Source organism: Theropithecus gelada, chromosome 11, assembly GCF_003255815.1.
Source record: "Theropithecus gelada isolate Dixy chromosome 11, Tgel_1.0, whole genome shotgun sequence".
Classification (NCBI taxonomy): domain Eukaryota; kingdom Metazoa; phylum Chordata; class Mammalia; order Primates; family Cercopithecidae; genus Theropithecus; species Theropithecus gelada.
In genome coordinates, this window is record NC_037679.1 from 65,818,066 (window position 1) to 65,832,988 (window position 14,923).

Consider the following 14,923-nt stretch of genomic DNA (forward strand, 5'->3'; position numbering starts at 1 on the left):
ACCCTCTGTTGGGGATACAGAGATGAATAAGGAACAGTTGCTGTGCTCCAGGGGCTCACACAAAAGTAACTTCTGTTGCATTCTCTCAGGTGATGGCTATTATCATGACTTCTTCCCACTGCTTGGAAAAAAAAATTCTTTGGTTTCCTTGGCTGTCCCGTTTAAATATCCACTGACCTCGCTGTGCTCCCCTGAGGTCCCAGAGGCTTTAAGGGTTAATTACTCGCTTGTTGGGGCTGGTTCATTGTTCTCCCAAACTGCCCACCCTCTCCGATTCCATTTCCAATTCTAAACTTTGTTTAATGTATTCATATTTTTCTTTTTACAGAGGCAATACACATTCATTACAGAAAAATACAGATAAGTAAAATAAGGGAAAACATTTTAAAACTCTCCTCAATCCCACCACTAATGATAATCTGTTTTAATAAACATGACTTTTTAAAAACTATAACAGTAATATAATTTCACATGAAGTTCAAAACATAGAGGAGGGCAATTATGCATAATCCAGTCATCTAAGTCGTGATCATTTTGGGGATCTTCCCTTCCCATTTTCTTGTACTTACAAATCAAGCCTGACAAATCATTATCAAGCCTTACAAATCAAGCCTGCTAAAGTCATTATCTTTTGGGGGAAGAATATGGAGTAGATGTGCAAAGCAGGAAGGGGTACTTTCGGCTGTGCTGGTGAGTAAGGACACTAGTAATTTTATAGAAAAACATGTTAGGAAATTTGCCGTAATTGGCCAAATTACCGTTGCTATTCAAATGTTTCATCACTAGTAATAGAATCTCACCCAAGAAACTTGCCTTTCTTCCTTGGGGTCTGAAATGAGATATACAGAAATATCTATTTTAAGAAGTTTTCATGTAAGAATACCTGAATTCGTAATGAAGAGTGCTTGAATACCATTAAAAGCCTACAACATGCCAAGATCTCTGACATATATTATCTCAGTTAACCCTCACAACAGTCCTGCAAGATAGATATTGTTACTCCTGTTTTAAAGATGATGAAACAGAAGCTCATAAAGTTTAACGGGCTTGCCCAAGATCTTACAGCTAGCACCTGGCAGAACCAGAACCCAGAGCAAAGAGACATGACAGTAGAGAGTAGAAAGTGTGTGGCAGAAAGTATCTGGGTTTGGAGCCCGACTGAACCACCCACCCACTCCAGCACCTTGGGCAAGTTATTTAACATTCTAAGTTTCCTTGAACTGGACTTTTGTGTGATGCCATTAGCCTGCAGTTAGTGTTGACAAAAGGAACCATCCTTAGAATTAAGATGAAGTCCATTGTAAGGGTGTTGAGGACATTGTTGAACAGTTCATAGTTAAAGATATTTCTGTTTGCTCTGAATATGGAGGACAGTATACTCCCGAGCAATCGTCAATCTTAGTGCTCCTAACTATTCAGGTTTCCAGGAGCACTGGCTCCTGGAAAACTCGTATCTAAGTTTAAAATTCATATATAGGAAGAATTTGGGCGGCATGTTTCACCTCATTCTGACTGCACTTTTTGCCTCCAATTCTGCTTTTCTTTCTTCTTTCATTCCCACTTCCATTTTATTGTCTCGAATCTTTTATATTGCTATACACTCCCTTAAATTCTTTTGGATTTAACCTTCAGTTTCCTCACCTATAAAATGGGGGATAATGTTCTTTTAAGGGTGTGTGACAAGCACTCAGCACACTGCATGGTCTGTAAGAGATGCTCAATAATGGTGTCTCCTTTCATACTCTTGGAATAAATCTTTGCCACCTCATTACAACAAAGGACATTATTTGCATTCCAAAAGATTCTTCAATTTATGAAAGGGCTCACCAAAGGGTTCTTTTAACAATAAGCCAAGGTATTTAAAATAGGATACCATTTCCACATTTCTTCAAGGGTATTCCTTACCGAGTCTCTGTCACATAACTGGCACTGCGGTGATCCACCAACTCTGCTTCCTCCCACTACTCCATGTCAATGCAGCTCCTCTCATATGCTATTTGCAAAGTCCCTGGGATGGAATGGACTAATTTTTAAAATGAAAACCTTTCCTTTATCTTCCCAGAGGAATTTTTAGATAGAAATGGTCTACTGCAGAAAATACAGAACGGGAGATCAAATTTTCTCTTTTACTTCACCTTAAAAATGTCCTCCCTTAAATTCTTCAGTTTTCCATGTACCTAAAGGGGGATGTTGGATCCCATTCCCTCTGCCTTCTAAAACAAGCTTGATTATTTCCACCATATTAACATATTTTAAAACTTATCAGAAATTAAGTTGTCTGATGAGTTTAATATTGCTGTTAATGATTTATTAAATTATCATTAAAAAAAAATTCTAGGCTAGGAGTGGTGGCTCATGCCTCTAATCCTAGCACTTTGGGAGGCTGAGGTGGGAGGATCACTTGAGACCCGGAGTTAAGACCAGCCTGGGCAACATAGTGAGACCCTGTGTCTATAAAAAATTTCAAGGCCGGGCACGGTGGCTCATGCCTATAATCCCAGCACTTTGGGAGGCTGAGGCGGGCGGATCATGAGGTCAGGAGTTCGAGACCAGCCTGACCAACATGGCAAAACCCTGTCTCTACTACAAATACAAAAATTAGCCAGGTGTGGTGGTGTGCGCCTGTAATCCCAGCTACTCAGGAGGCTGAGGCAGGAGAATCGCTTGAACCCAGGAGGCAGAGGTTGCACTGCGCTGAGATTGTGCCACTGCACTCCAGCCTAGGAGACAGAGCAAGACTCCGTCTCAAAAAAAAAAAAAAAAAAAAAATTTAAAACTTCGCTGGGCATGGTGGTACATACCTGTAGTTCCAACTACTTGGGAGGCTGAGGTGGACGGATCTCTTGAGCCCAGGAGGTCAAGGCTGCAGTGAGGGCCATGATCATGTCATTGCACTCCAGCACGGGTGACAGAGTAAGACCTTGTTTCAAAAAAACCAAAAAACAAAAAACTAACCATCTCATAAAATATTAAGCATTTAATTTTGTCAGGTTTTTATCCCCCAGTCTTTAGCACTTTCAAGGTATCCAATTAAATTAAAAAATAGACAAAGGGAATTCATAATTTGTATAGAATAGGTCACTGTCCAGGCCACTGTCTAATAATCTTCAAAAAGACCTGAGCTGGCAGATCCCAATAATCTACTTATGTTTGCTTAAAGCAATTTGTTGGATCCTTAACACCTGTTGAGTTAAGCACTGAAAAGTTAACTGGCAGTGCCTATCTAGGCTGTATTTCCCCAGGCTTTCCTTTTCCTTCTGGCCCTCCCTTCCTTTCTATTTACCTTTCCCTTCCCTTTTCTCCCTTCTAAAATTTTTATTGAGTCTTTTGGCGGCCAGGCTTTGTACTAAGCACTGGGAATCCACTGGTGGCCAAAATCCTGGCCAGGCCCCTACCCTCTTGGTGCTTTCTGTCTGGTGAGGGGACCATTAATCAAATCACATTCACTAATGGGTGTAGGATTACAAATTGCAGTAGGTACCACTTAGGCCTACAGTACAGTGAGGGATCTGGCCTAGTCTGGGATTAGGAAGACGACAGCTTTTTGGACTGTGAGAGGAAGAATGAGTGGGTAATAAGGCAGCAGAAACATGTGCAAAGGCCCCGAGGTGCTGGGAACTGTGGTGCTCTGGAGACGATGAAAGATAATGTGGCTGGACCAGATAAAACAAAGATAGGGGATGGGGGATGCCTCTGGTGAGCTCAGCAGAGTCAGAGATACATGTCTTGTAAAGATTTTGGCCTTCAACTTAAGAACAAAGGGAAGCCACTAAAGTAAGGAAGAACAAGGGATGTGAGAACTGTTAATGATCGAGACGTCTTAATTTGTCTCTGCAGGAGCAATGCAGTCATACACGTGGTCTCTCACATACACAGTGACGACGGCTGCTGGGTCCCCAGCTGAGAACTCCCAACAGCTGCCCTGTATGAGGAACACTCATGTGCCTTCTTCCTCCGTCACACACAGGATACCAGTTTATCCCCACAGAGAGGAACATGGGTAGGTAACTTTCTAGGGATGCTGCTGGACTTTTAAAATTTGATCTAAACAGGATGGGTGCAGCAGCTCACACCCTATAATCCCAGCACTTTGGGAGGCCGAGGTGGGCCTTTAAGTCAGGAGTTCGAGACCAGCCTGGCCAACGTGGTGAAACCCTGTCTCTACTAAAACTACAAAAATTAGCCAGACATGGTGGCGTACACCTATAATCCCTGCTACTTGGGAGGCTGAGGTGGGAGAATTGCTTGAACCTGAGAGGCAGAGGTTGCAGTGAGCCGAGATTGTACCACTGAACTCCAGCCTGGGTGACAGAGCGAGACTCCGTCTCAAAAAAAAAAAAAAAAAAAAAAAAAGATCTAAAGAGGGGTTTCCTTAACAGCTGTTTTCTCAAAGAACAGGAAGGGTGCTACCCTTTGCTGAGTTCCCACAATATCGTGAGCACTGTATTGTGTAATCCCCACAACAACCAGGGTAGGTAGGTAGGTAAGAAGGTGTTAGTGACCCCATTTTAGATGAGGAAATTGAAACTTGGTTCTCTTCAGTTCCCCAAGGTCACACAGCTGGCACATGGTGGGACCTAACTGAGCACATATCTGACTCCAAAGCCTGTGTTCCTCCCTCTTCACTCCTTTAACGCCTCAGCTGAAAACCCCTTTCAGCAGTTCTCCTGGCTGGCTCTTTGTACAAATTGCAGACTTACAGAGCGTCATCTTAGGGTCAAGTCTTTTATGATTCCACTTAGAGAAGGGCTTCCTCACCTGAGGGCTGGAGGTCCCTTTAGGGCTGCAGTTATTCATGAGGTTCAGGGGATTCCCCATAGGTTCTAGCAGTGCTTTATGCCCTGGAAAGATGCATCATTTGTTTTGCCCATACGTATATATTTTTCAAATGTGTGGAGTGATGTTGCTGTGATGAATGAACTACAAATCCATACAAAAGTGTTACTTGAATCCTCATAGTTCTTTGCCATTATGCATTGTCTTTATCAAAAGACACTAACCTTTCAATGTCTAATGAGCAGTGATCTGAAAAGCACTTAGGATATTAAAAAGAGACCCTGACTGGGCACAGTGGCTCATACCTGTAATCCCAGCACTTTGGGAGGCCAAGGTGGGTGGATCACTTGTGGTCAAGAGTTTGAGACCAGACTGGCCAACATGATGAAACCCTGTCTCCCTACTAAAAATACAAAAATGGGCCAGGCGCGGTGGCTCATGCCTGTAATCCCAGCACTTTGGGAGGCCGAGGCGGGTGGATCACGAGGTCAGGAGATCGAAATCATCCTGGCCAACATGGTGAAACCCCATCTCTACTGAAAATACAAAAATTAGCTGGATGTAGTGGCACGCGCCTATAGTCCCAGCTACTCAGGAGGCTGAGGCAGGAGAATCGCTTGAACCCAGGAGGCAGAGATTGCAGTGAGCCGAAATTGCACCACTGCACTCCAGCCTGGCGACAGAGGGAGACTCCATCTCAAAAAAACAAAAAAAGAAAAATTAGATGGGCATGGTGGCAGGCGCCTGTAGCCCCAGCTATTCAGGAGACTGAGGCAGGATAATTGCTTGAACTCAGGAGGCGGAGGTTGCAGTAAGCTGAGATCACACCACTGCATTCCAGCCTGGAGAATAGAGCAATACTCCATCTCAAAAAAAAAAAAAAGAGAGAGAGAGAGATCCTACCATGTGGTGCAGTGGGCCTGACCACTCCCAGGCCAGGTTCCAACAGACCAGTTGTGGGGTACATGAGAGGAGGAGGGGGAGGACCTCTCAGGTCCCTTCCACAGTTGGCCCAGCATAGTGCAGCACAGCGGTGACCTGACAGTGTGCACAGGCCCGGATGTTGGTGTACTTTTCCATAGGTTCAAGTGCTCCCAAGCAGTCAATCGGGCAGCCATTATTTTCTCAGGAGGCCTTTGAGAGTATTTCCACACATTTAGAATAGACTCTGAAAACCCTGTTTCAGAGAGATTTTTGATTCAGCAGAAATAGCAGAAAAAATACTCACATGGTCATAGGTCAGCATCTTTGCTATAAAGATGTTACTAAGAAGAACAGTGATAATAATAGGCTATGTCTACACAGGACTTTCTGGTTTATAGAGTGTGTTCACACATATGATTCTCAGAATGACCGTGCACAGTATTTTTATGGATGTGAGAAACAGGGCCGTGAAAGTCACAGCTAGAAAGTGGTGGAGTCTGGCTTAGAACCGGGGTCTTTGATGCCTGTTTGACCATGCCATGGTGTTATCCCCCCAGGAGACAGCTTACAGAACCCCACTATATCCTTCCCCATGATGTGGAAGCAGAGGCCTGAGTGATATAAAAACATAAATCTCACAGTGGTTTCTTTTTTGTTATCCCTATTTGATTCCAGGATACAACAGGGCTTTTAAACACAGCAGGAGTAGAGGTTTCCATCACTAATGATGTTTGGCTCAGGGCTAGATTTCATCTCTGAACGCTGGCTGGGGGAAGGGAGGTATGTTCTAGGTGTTGAAGGAATAGGAAAATCAGCCTGGGGTTTTAAGTTAACCATAACAAGGCCACAAAAGTGGAAATGGTAAGAATCAAAAGGAAGAGGCCAGACGCGATAGCTCACGCCTGTAATCCCAGCACTTTGGGAGGCCAAGGTGGGTGGATCACCTGATGTCAGGAATTTGAGACCAGCCTGGTCAACATGGTGAAACCCCATCTCTACTAAAAATACAAAAATTAGCCGGGCGTGGTGGCGCACACCTGTAATCACAGCTACTCAGGAGGCTGAGGCAGGAGAATCATTTGAACCCAGGAGGTGGAGGTTGCAGTAAGCCAAGATCATGCCACTGCATTCCAGCCTGGGCAACAGAATGAGACTCTGATTCAAAAAAAAAAAGACGAAAGAATGAAAAATGGGGTTGGGGGGTGAAGGGGGAAGAAAAGAGAGAAAAAAAGAAAAAGGAAAAACATAGATGAGGTTTTTAAAAAGTTGTCAAACTGATCTGTTCTTGCTATTACTCACACTATTCAATGTGCTTGATGCATTTTAGATACACGGGAAGCTATAACTATGGGAGCTATGGCAACCAGCATCCTCACCCCATGCAGAGCCAGTATCCGGCCCTCCCTCATGACACAGCCATCTCCGGGCCACTCCACTATGCCCCTTACCACAGGAGCTCTGCACAGGTGAGTCAGTGGTCCTGGTTTCTTGCCCAGACCTTGGTATACTTGGTGCCAAATCTGGTTAACACAGTTCGTAAACTGTTATGCATGCTGTGTGTGCAGCGTGTATGTCCCCAAGGAGAGGACAGTCTTTTCATCAGCGTCATTTCTGGCCTCCAATGGCTGGCCCACAGTGGGTGCTCGGCCAGCGTTCATGCTCCATTTGCTCTCACATGCCTGGTTGCTAAACAGTTTGTTTTTCATTCTATCCTCTCTTTGACTTCTTCATGCCAAGATCTAATCGGCCGCATGTCTGCTGCCCTTTTTCGGGCAGCTACCCTCACCCTGGGCCTTGGGTCTCCTTTCCCATCACCACTCTCCTGGTGCAGACCCTCATGGAGTCTTGTCAGGACTGGTCTCTCAACATCATTCTAACTGGTCTCGTGGTGTCCCGTGTCTGCTCTTTTCATCCAGCCCACACACGTAATCTTAAGCGGAAGAATCCTCCTGAAATGGATCCCTTTTCAAATCACTCTCAGGCCCTGTATCTCCTTGGGCTCCTCACTGTCTAATAAGCCAAACCAGCCCTCCGTGGTCTGTGGGGAATGGACAGGCCATGGCACCTGGCTGCATTTGGAAAACCACCGCTGGACACCCTATCTGTCTAACACTTTCCTGTGCATTGGCTCTGATCCGACTGGTTGCCAGTTCCACTCTGCGTCCTAAGTATCTCTGTATGCCCTCTGTGCTCATCTCAGCTCAGGCCTTTATCATATCGAACCTAGATGAAGACAGAAGCCTTCCTGATGATCTCTATGCCTCTAAAAAGTGCCCCATCTCTGGTTCATCCCCGACACCGCAGCTAGAGGAGTCTTTCGGAAAAAACCCAACTGACCATGATACTTTAGCTGTCTTTGGCACATCATCGCTTTCCAGGTCAAGTTCAATTCCTTAGTATGTCTCTTAAGACTCGTTACCTTTTTGGCCTACTCACGAACTCCCTCCCTCCCCCGAGCCATGCCAGCCCTCATGTGGTTGTCTTGGATGTGCCGAGTTCCTCCGTGTCTTTGTAGATATTGTTTCCTCGGGCTGGGTGTCTCTTCCCCAGTTTCTTCTGCTGGGCATTCATGACAAGCATCTTGCTGTCTTTGTGGCATTCCTGAAAGTACCCCCTTGCTTCCTCCAGGACCTTATTAGGTGCCACTCCCTGGGTTTCCTCTCTCAGTAGCATTTCTCACACCCTGTTATCATCACCAACTTTCCTGTTTGACACGCACAGAGACCCTAAGCTCCCTGAAGGCAAAGATTAAGTCCAGTATCCTCAAGTCACAGCACTTGGCACCTACAAAAAGAGGAGCTACCTTCTCCTGAACACGTGCTATATGCCAGGCTCTGCGCTGAGCACTCTCCACATCCCTTGGATAACCCCTGCAGAAAAGGAAGTGAGACTCACAGTAACCTGCCTGAGGAGTTGAACCCAGGAGCTGTGACTCCTGTCCAGGCTCTCAGGCACCACCCCCTGCTGCCTCTCAGATGCAGGCATTCACTAAGTGTACACTGAGCAGATGAGTACATGGGAGGTGGCGTCAGCATGAACAATAGTACGGTGTGCTGAGCATGCTCACTCTATTCTGCAGGCACAGGAAGCTAGGGAGTGGTAAGATCAGAGCTGTGATTAACAAAGAGAGCTCTCAGGGTCCCCACAGAATGAACCAAGAAGGGGGGCTGGTGGAGGCAGGGGGCTCTGCTCCAAAGCACTTGTAGAAGTTTAGGAATGAGATGGCAGGACTGACGCTAGCGTGGAGGCTGTAATTACATCAGCTGTTAGCACACAGAGTCGTCTCTGAAGGAGGGCACCAAGGAGAACGTATCCACAACACATGGCACTCTGGGCAAACAGGTGTTTGTTTTGATTTCCATCTGCAGTACCAAGGGGAGCCCTGGTTTAATCCCCAGACAAGCCAAGAAGTTGATTCCACTAAATCATCACCTGGGGCATTCATTATAGGTTTCCAACTGCGTCACACAGAGATGCCAGCTCCTTAGGAGCTCCCTCTCTTGGGAGCACTCTGTGCTCCTCACTGTGATCCACTGCATGACTGAGAACGGCTGCAACAGCCTAGATCACTCCACACACTCCAAGCATCTCATTCATTCATTCATTTCTCAAATGGCTCCTGGGTAACTACTATGTGCAAGCACTGCACTAGCCACTGGGAGCACAGTGAGAAGGAGACAGAGCATGCCTGCTTTGGTAGAGCTTATGCTCCAGTGGGAGACAGCATCATCAAGCCACAACTCTGGGCATTGTCTTCCCTCCTTCTTCACTTCCTCATCCCCCCTCATGAAATGGCAGAAGCTGGTTTTCTAGGGTGATATTTTTAAAGCCATTGCCATAAAAAGAAGCCAAAGTCTCCTCAAGGCCCATGAGGTCCTGCTCTGGAAGCCACAACAGTCCCCAACTGGAACACTGTCATTTAATAGCTGGTCTTAATAGAATGGCCCAAGGACACGCGAAAGCCCATGGAAGGGCCCTTTTAATCCAGACAAGGTGTGAAAGTCCAAAGGGTCCTAGGCCAGGCTCTTCGCCACCATGCCCTGTGACTCTTAGACGAGTACCTCTGACACTCCCCTCAACACACACACTCCACACTTCGTGGTTTATGCCTTAGTCTCCACATGTAAAATAGGGTGGAGAGAAATTTATTACATCGGTCTCTACCTAGGTTGATGAGTGAGGTCAGTGTTCAAAACGGGGTACCTCTCTGGGGGAAGGTACTGTCTAAAGACAAAGTATCCTTTGTTTTGTTTTCATTAACATTTATTCAGAGCACTGTTCTAGGCATATTTAAATATACAGACTCACTTAATTGCCATAACCACCTTGGGAAGAAGGCATTTTTGGAGATAGGATCTCACTCTGTCACCCAGGCTGGAGTGCAGCTGTGCAATCTTGGCTCACTGCAACCTCCACCTTCGGGGCTCAAGTGATCCTCCCATCTCAGTCTCCCTAGTACCTGGGACTACAGGCGCATGCCACCAAGCCCAGCTGATTTTTGTGTTTTTGTAGAGACAAAGTCTTGCCATGTTGACCAGGCATGTCTCAAACTCCTGGGCTCAAGTGATCCTCCTGCCTCAGCCTCCCAAAGTGCTAGGGCTACAGGTGTGAACCACTGCACCTAGCCTTTTCACTGTTTTTAAAGATAAGTAGACTGCCTCAGAAGGTAATGTGCCCCAGGCCATGCATCCAGTAAGGGACAAAGCAGACTCAAATGCAAATCCTCTAGCTCTCAATCCCAATGCTAAACCAGTGGTACTGAATACTACTGTTTTGGAGAGTGGAAGGTAAATTCAAGAGGTTACTGCTGCTATTCTCAGTAAGTTTCAAGTTGCCAAAGAGAAGCACACACCCCAAGATAACCTTATTTCTTTCCTTTATTGGTTTTTTGGTTTAAGGTTGAGCATAGAGAAAATCCACTGCAGGGCTAATTAGTTTTAGCTTTCCAGAGCAGGGGTCAAGCTGTTCCAATTCTGAGTAACTGAATATCACAATTCACTACGTCAGACTCACCAGGGAAAAGGACAGTCTGAATTGGAAGAAAAATTGCAAGTATGCAATATGGTTGGAGAAATGCAATTGGTCATCAGCACAAAAGTAACTGAAACTACTGCAAATCAATGCCAGCTAGGTTTCCTTAGAGGGCTGATACATCTGTGAAGCACAGTAATTATAGGGGTCCCAGCATTTCTATGCTCAAAATAATTTTAAGTCATTTGTTTTCAAAATAGAATATGTGTATGCCTTTATTTACACTACTTATTTGTATAATACATACTTTCTTCCTGGGTAATACAAAGGTAAGCCTCCCAGCCCTGCTTAGATTCTTATAACTTCTGACTTAGTCCAGATGAATGAGGTTTCACAGTGTAAGGTTTGAATTATTTTGGAAAAACATTGCAACTGTGCTGCACTTGTTCACATCAAAGTAAGCTGACTCTTTCCAGGTTCCCCATTCCCAGGTCCAACCGAAAGGAGAAAATAAACCAGACCAAGTACATAGCTACAAAATCTTTCTGAGCCTCATTCAATACATGTTCATAGAACCTCTACCCTGTCAAGCAGCCATAGTGGAACTGGGGCCCTTGAGCTCAAAAGCCATTTGATCACACTTAGACTGGAAAGCTGTCCCTTATTTATCATCTGAAAGGCAGAGGCCAAGCCTTATCAGCTAATTACTGCCTCTCACAGAATCTCCAGCAGTCTGGCCCAAACCAACCCAGGACCACTGGGTGCTACAACGTTTGCTTAGGGCACTGTACTTCGGGTTGGCGTCTTGGGCCAAAAAGAAAAAAAAAAAAAGTCAATCAATGATAGTGTTGTAAGATCTCTGACTGTAGAGCCAGGCTCCTTGGGTTCAAATCCCAGCTTTGCCTCCAATTAGCCCTGTGCCTCAATTTTCTCATCTGAAAAATGAGGATAATTATGGTATCTATTTCATAGGGTTGTAGTGAGGGTCAAGTGAGTTAGTAAAGGTCAGAACAGGGCCTGGCTCATAGTTAACACATTTTATTATTATCCTTTGTAACACCACAGTTATCATATTTAGAGTAATTTTATAATTAAGATCTGTCTCCCTCACTGTACTAGCTCTGTGAAAGCAAGCACCAAGTCCTTTTTCTCTCCCCATTATATTCCCATGGCCTAGCACCGAGCTTGGCCCTCAGTGAGTCTCAGTAAATACTTGTCAATGAAACGAATGAATGACTGGTACTAAGTTGCTGTGTGATTGCAGTAGATCATTTCCCTTCTCTTGACCTTAATTATTTCATCTGTAAAACCAGAGGTAGAACCAGATGGTTAGTCACTAAGGCTCTTCCTACCATTAATGGACCATGACCCTATGATTCTAAAAATAACATTAATAACAGCTGACACATTTTGAAAACTTCCTACACAGGAGTTCTAAGTGTTTCACATGTAATAACTTAACTAATCCTGACTTTAAAACCTCAGCAGCAGGGGGATGGTGGCTCACACTTGTAATCCCAGCACTCTGGGAGGCTGGGAGCCCAGGAATTCCAGTAGGGGGGCCGTTTGAGCCCAGAAGTTTGAGATCAGCCTGGGCAATGTAGTGAGACCTCATCTCCACAAAAAATTTAAAAATTATCTGAGAGTGGTGGCACACACCTGTAGTCCCAGCTACTTGGGAGGCTCAGGTGGGAGGATCACTTAAGCCTGGGAGGCACAGGTTGCAGTGAGCTGAGATCACCCCACTGCACTCCAGGCTGGGTGACAGGGCAAGACTCTGTCTCAAAAAAAAAAAAACAAAGTTCAGCAGATGTGGACTGTCTGACAAAGAATTTTTGGGAGCTACATCCTTCTCCAGAAGAGGCTAAGAGAAGAGGCTAAGAGGCTAGGGGTGAGCCCTCTGGCAGTACTTTGGTGCAGTGAGAGCTGCCTTTCATAGGAAAACAGTTTGTGCTCCTGACTGGACCACCTTTCACCCCTTGTTCAAGTAGCAGCTCATTTGGTAAGGGGTCAGGAATAAAGGGCTCTTTCTTCCCTCTCCATGTGTAGGAAAGTCAGCCCTTGGTGTGGAGAGTCATTTCTCAAAATAGATCTTCCTAATATGGTTCCAAAGAGACCAAGAGTCAGTCGTAGCTGAGATGGGCTTATGCCATAGGCATCTGATGAACGTTGGACTGTGTGTGCAGGCACACACATGTGCACACAGGCACCCCTCATACACTTCTCTCAAGGGGTGGTAAACTGGTGACTTATGTCCTTTTTAAAATCAGTAGCAACAGCATATGATTTAATCCAGAGAATGGTAACTTCCTGTTACGGGCCCTCAACAAAAAGTGCCTTATTCCAGCAGAGATCTCTGGACCCCGGAGTTTGTGCCCAGCATGCTTAAGGACCCTGCATGAAACCGGATGTAAAGTGTGAGAGGTGAGGCGGGTGCCATGGGCCAGCCTCTGCCACTCCCACCAGACTAAATAGAAGCTTCACTGGTCATGTTAATGACCAAGCCAAGGCAGTGAGCACTTCAGCTAACTGGCCTTTCAATGGTCTCTTCACTACAGGGAAAACGAGTCACTGACTCATTTGCAATTAGCTGACCTAACAGGACAGAATTTTCCATGCTGGATTCTGTGGTAACAGAATTTTATTGTCACATTAGAGATATTTTGAGCCAGTCTCGTTTCCAGGCAATTACTCTTTTGAGTGTATGACACAACTTCTGAGCACAGCTGTGTCGAGGGTCCTTGACTAGGCACAAAAGCCACACTCTCGGGTTCTGTGGGAAAGAGCCCAAGTCCATTCTGTGACATTTTACTTACACGAGCCAAGGCAAGGCGGACTCTGTTGGAACCAGCAAGCTGAGGTCAGGTGAGAATTCTAAGGCCCCAGAGCTCTGTCGGGGAAGAGGGAGCTTAGAGAAGGAAGAGCAGCAGAGAGATTAAAGTCTAATGGGCTGGCCTCCAAAAAGGGAGTGCTCTCCTGCTCCTGGGTAACTTGGCAGTGGCAGGTCAGCCTCCTTTGGGACGGTCATATCAATGTGGGGAAAGCATGCTCCCCAACTGGGTTTCTATGCCAGCTCTTCCACTAGCTTGCTGTGTGACTTTGGGCAGGACACGTGATCTCATGGGGCCTGGTTTTCTCATCTGTACAACATGGGGTTGGATCCCAGGATTCCTAAAACTCGTTCTAGTAGTAATGTCCCAATGTTCATTTGCTAACTATTATTTAGCACCTGCTAGGTGCTAGGCACCATGCCAGATGTTAGGCACATGGTGTTGAACACAGCAAAGCCCCATCAGGAGTATATGAATATAAGCCAAAAGAAAGACCTAGCTAGCTGCCAGGCAGGATGGTAAGGCCCCGGCCCAAGAGGCACAGGCTGGGGTATTTAGGTTCTTGAGATAGGATTCCAGAAAAGTCTCTCTGAGGAGGTGACATTTAAGCTGAGATAGAAAGAATGACAAAATGGCAGGTATGGCAGGAGCCAGGGGTAGGGGTGGTAGAGAAGGTTCTAGGCAGAAGGAACAGGTAGGACAGAATTCCCTGAGTTGGAACCAGCTTGGCATGCCATGGGACCAGAAGGGAGGCCTCTGTGCCAGGAAGAGCACCAGGAGGTGAGGTGACACCCAGGAGTTCACTTGAGAGAAGATCAGGTGGGACAAGCAACCTTTCTGAAAAAGGATCGTTTTGTAGTAATAGTTCCTAATGTTATCTGTTTAATACACCTGGGATCTTGTTTTTTTGGGACAGGGCCCAATCTTACTATGGTCTCACTGGGATTTAGAGCAGTTCCTGTGCTAGAATCCCACTGTGCAGACCTGAGAGTCCACCACTGCTGCCACACAAACAGCATCCTGCAGGTTCCCATGATGCAGAGCACAGGGGTATGTGCCAGTGTTTCTGATCTGATTTGGGATTAGGAAAGCCTTGGCGTGCTGTCCATGGTCTCCTTGGCAACAGCCCTTGGTGCCTTCTCCCTTGAGTTCCCAGACACCACCTACGCCCTTCTCCGTCTTTTCTAACTGTTCTTTTGGTTGTGAAGTGGCTGTACTCTTGCTATGTAAGGCATGCCATCCTATGTAGGGGGAAAAGTCCCTCGCTACTCGAATTAGGATCCCTCTTTCTTGACCTCTTAATTGCTGGTTCTCTTTGCATGCTTCAGGCCTAAGCACCTGCCCCAGCTCCCCTTAGGCTCTCACTCACAGAGGAAGAGCAGTTCCCTGTAGCCACCTAGACTCCAGGGAGCAGCCATTGT

General features: G+C 45.9%; 1 protein-coding gene and 1 long non-coding RNA gene across 4 annotated transcripts in view; one reads left to right on the forward strand and one right to left on the reverse strand.

The window, feature by feature from the left end:
* Positions 1 to 14,923, reverse strand: part of LOC112634091 — a 274,927-nt gene that overhangs the window by 245,853 nt on the left and 14,151 nt on the right. The gene's annotated exons all lie outside the window — the stretch shown is intronic.
* The window catches only part of RFX4 (regulatory factor X4), a 179,309-nt gene that overhangs the window by 161,605 nt on the left and 2,781 nt on the right, over positions 1 to 14,923 (forward strand). For all 3 annotated transcript variants that reach the window (XM_025401166.1, XM_025401165.1, XM_025401167.1), the window contains 2 exons: positions 3,838 to 4,000; positions 7,028 to 7,166. In XM_025401166.1, the coding sequence (XP_025256951.1) occupies positions 3,838 to 4,000; positions 7,028 to 7,166 (302 nt within the window). The remainder of the gene's footprint in view (positions 1 to 3,837; positions 4,001 to 7,027; positions 7,167 to 14,923) is intronic.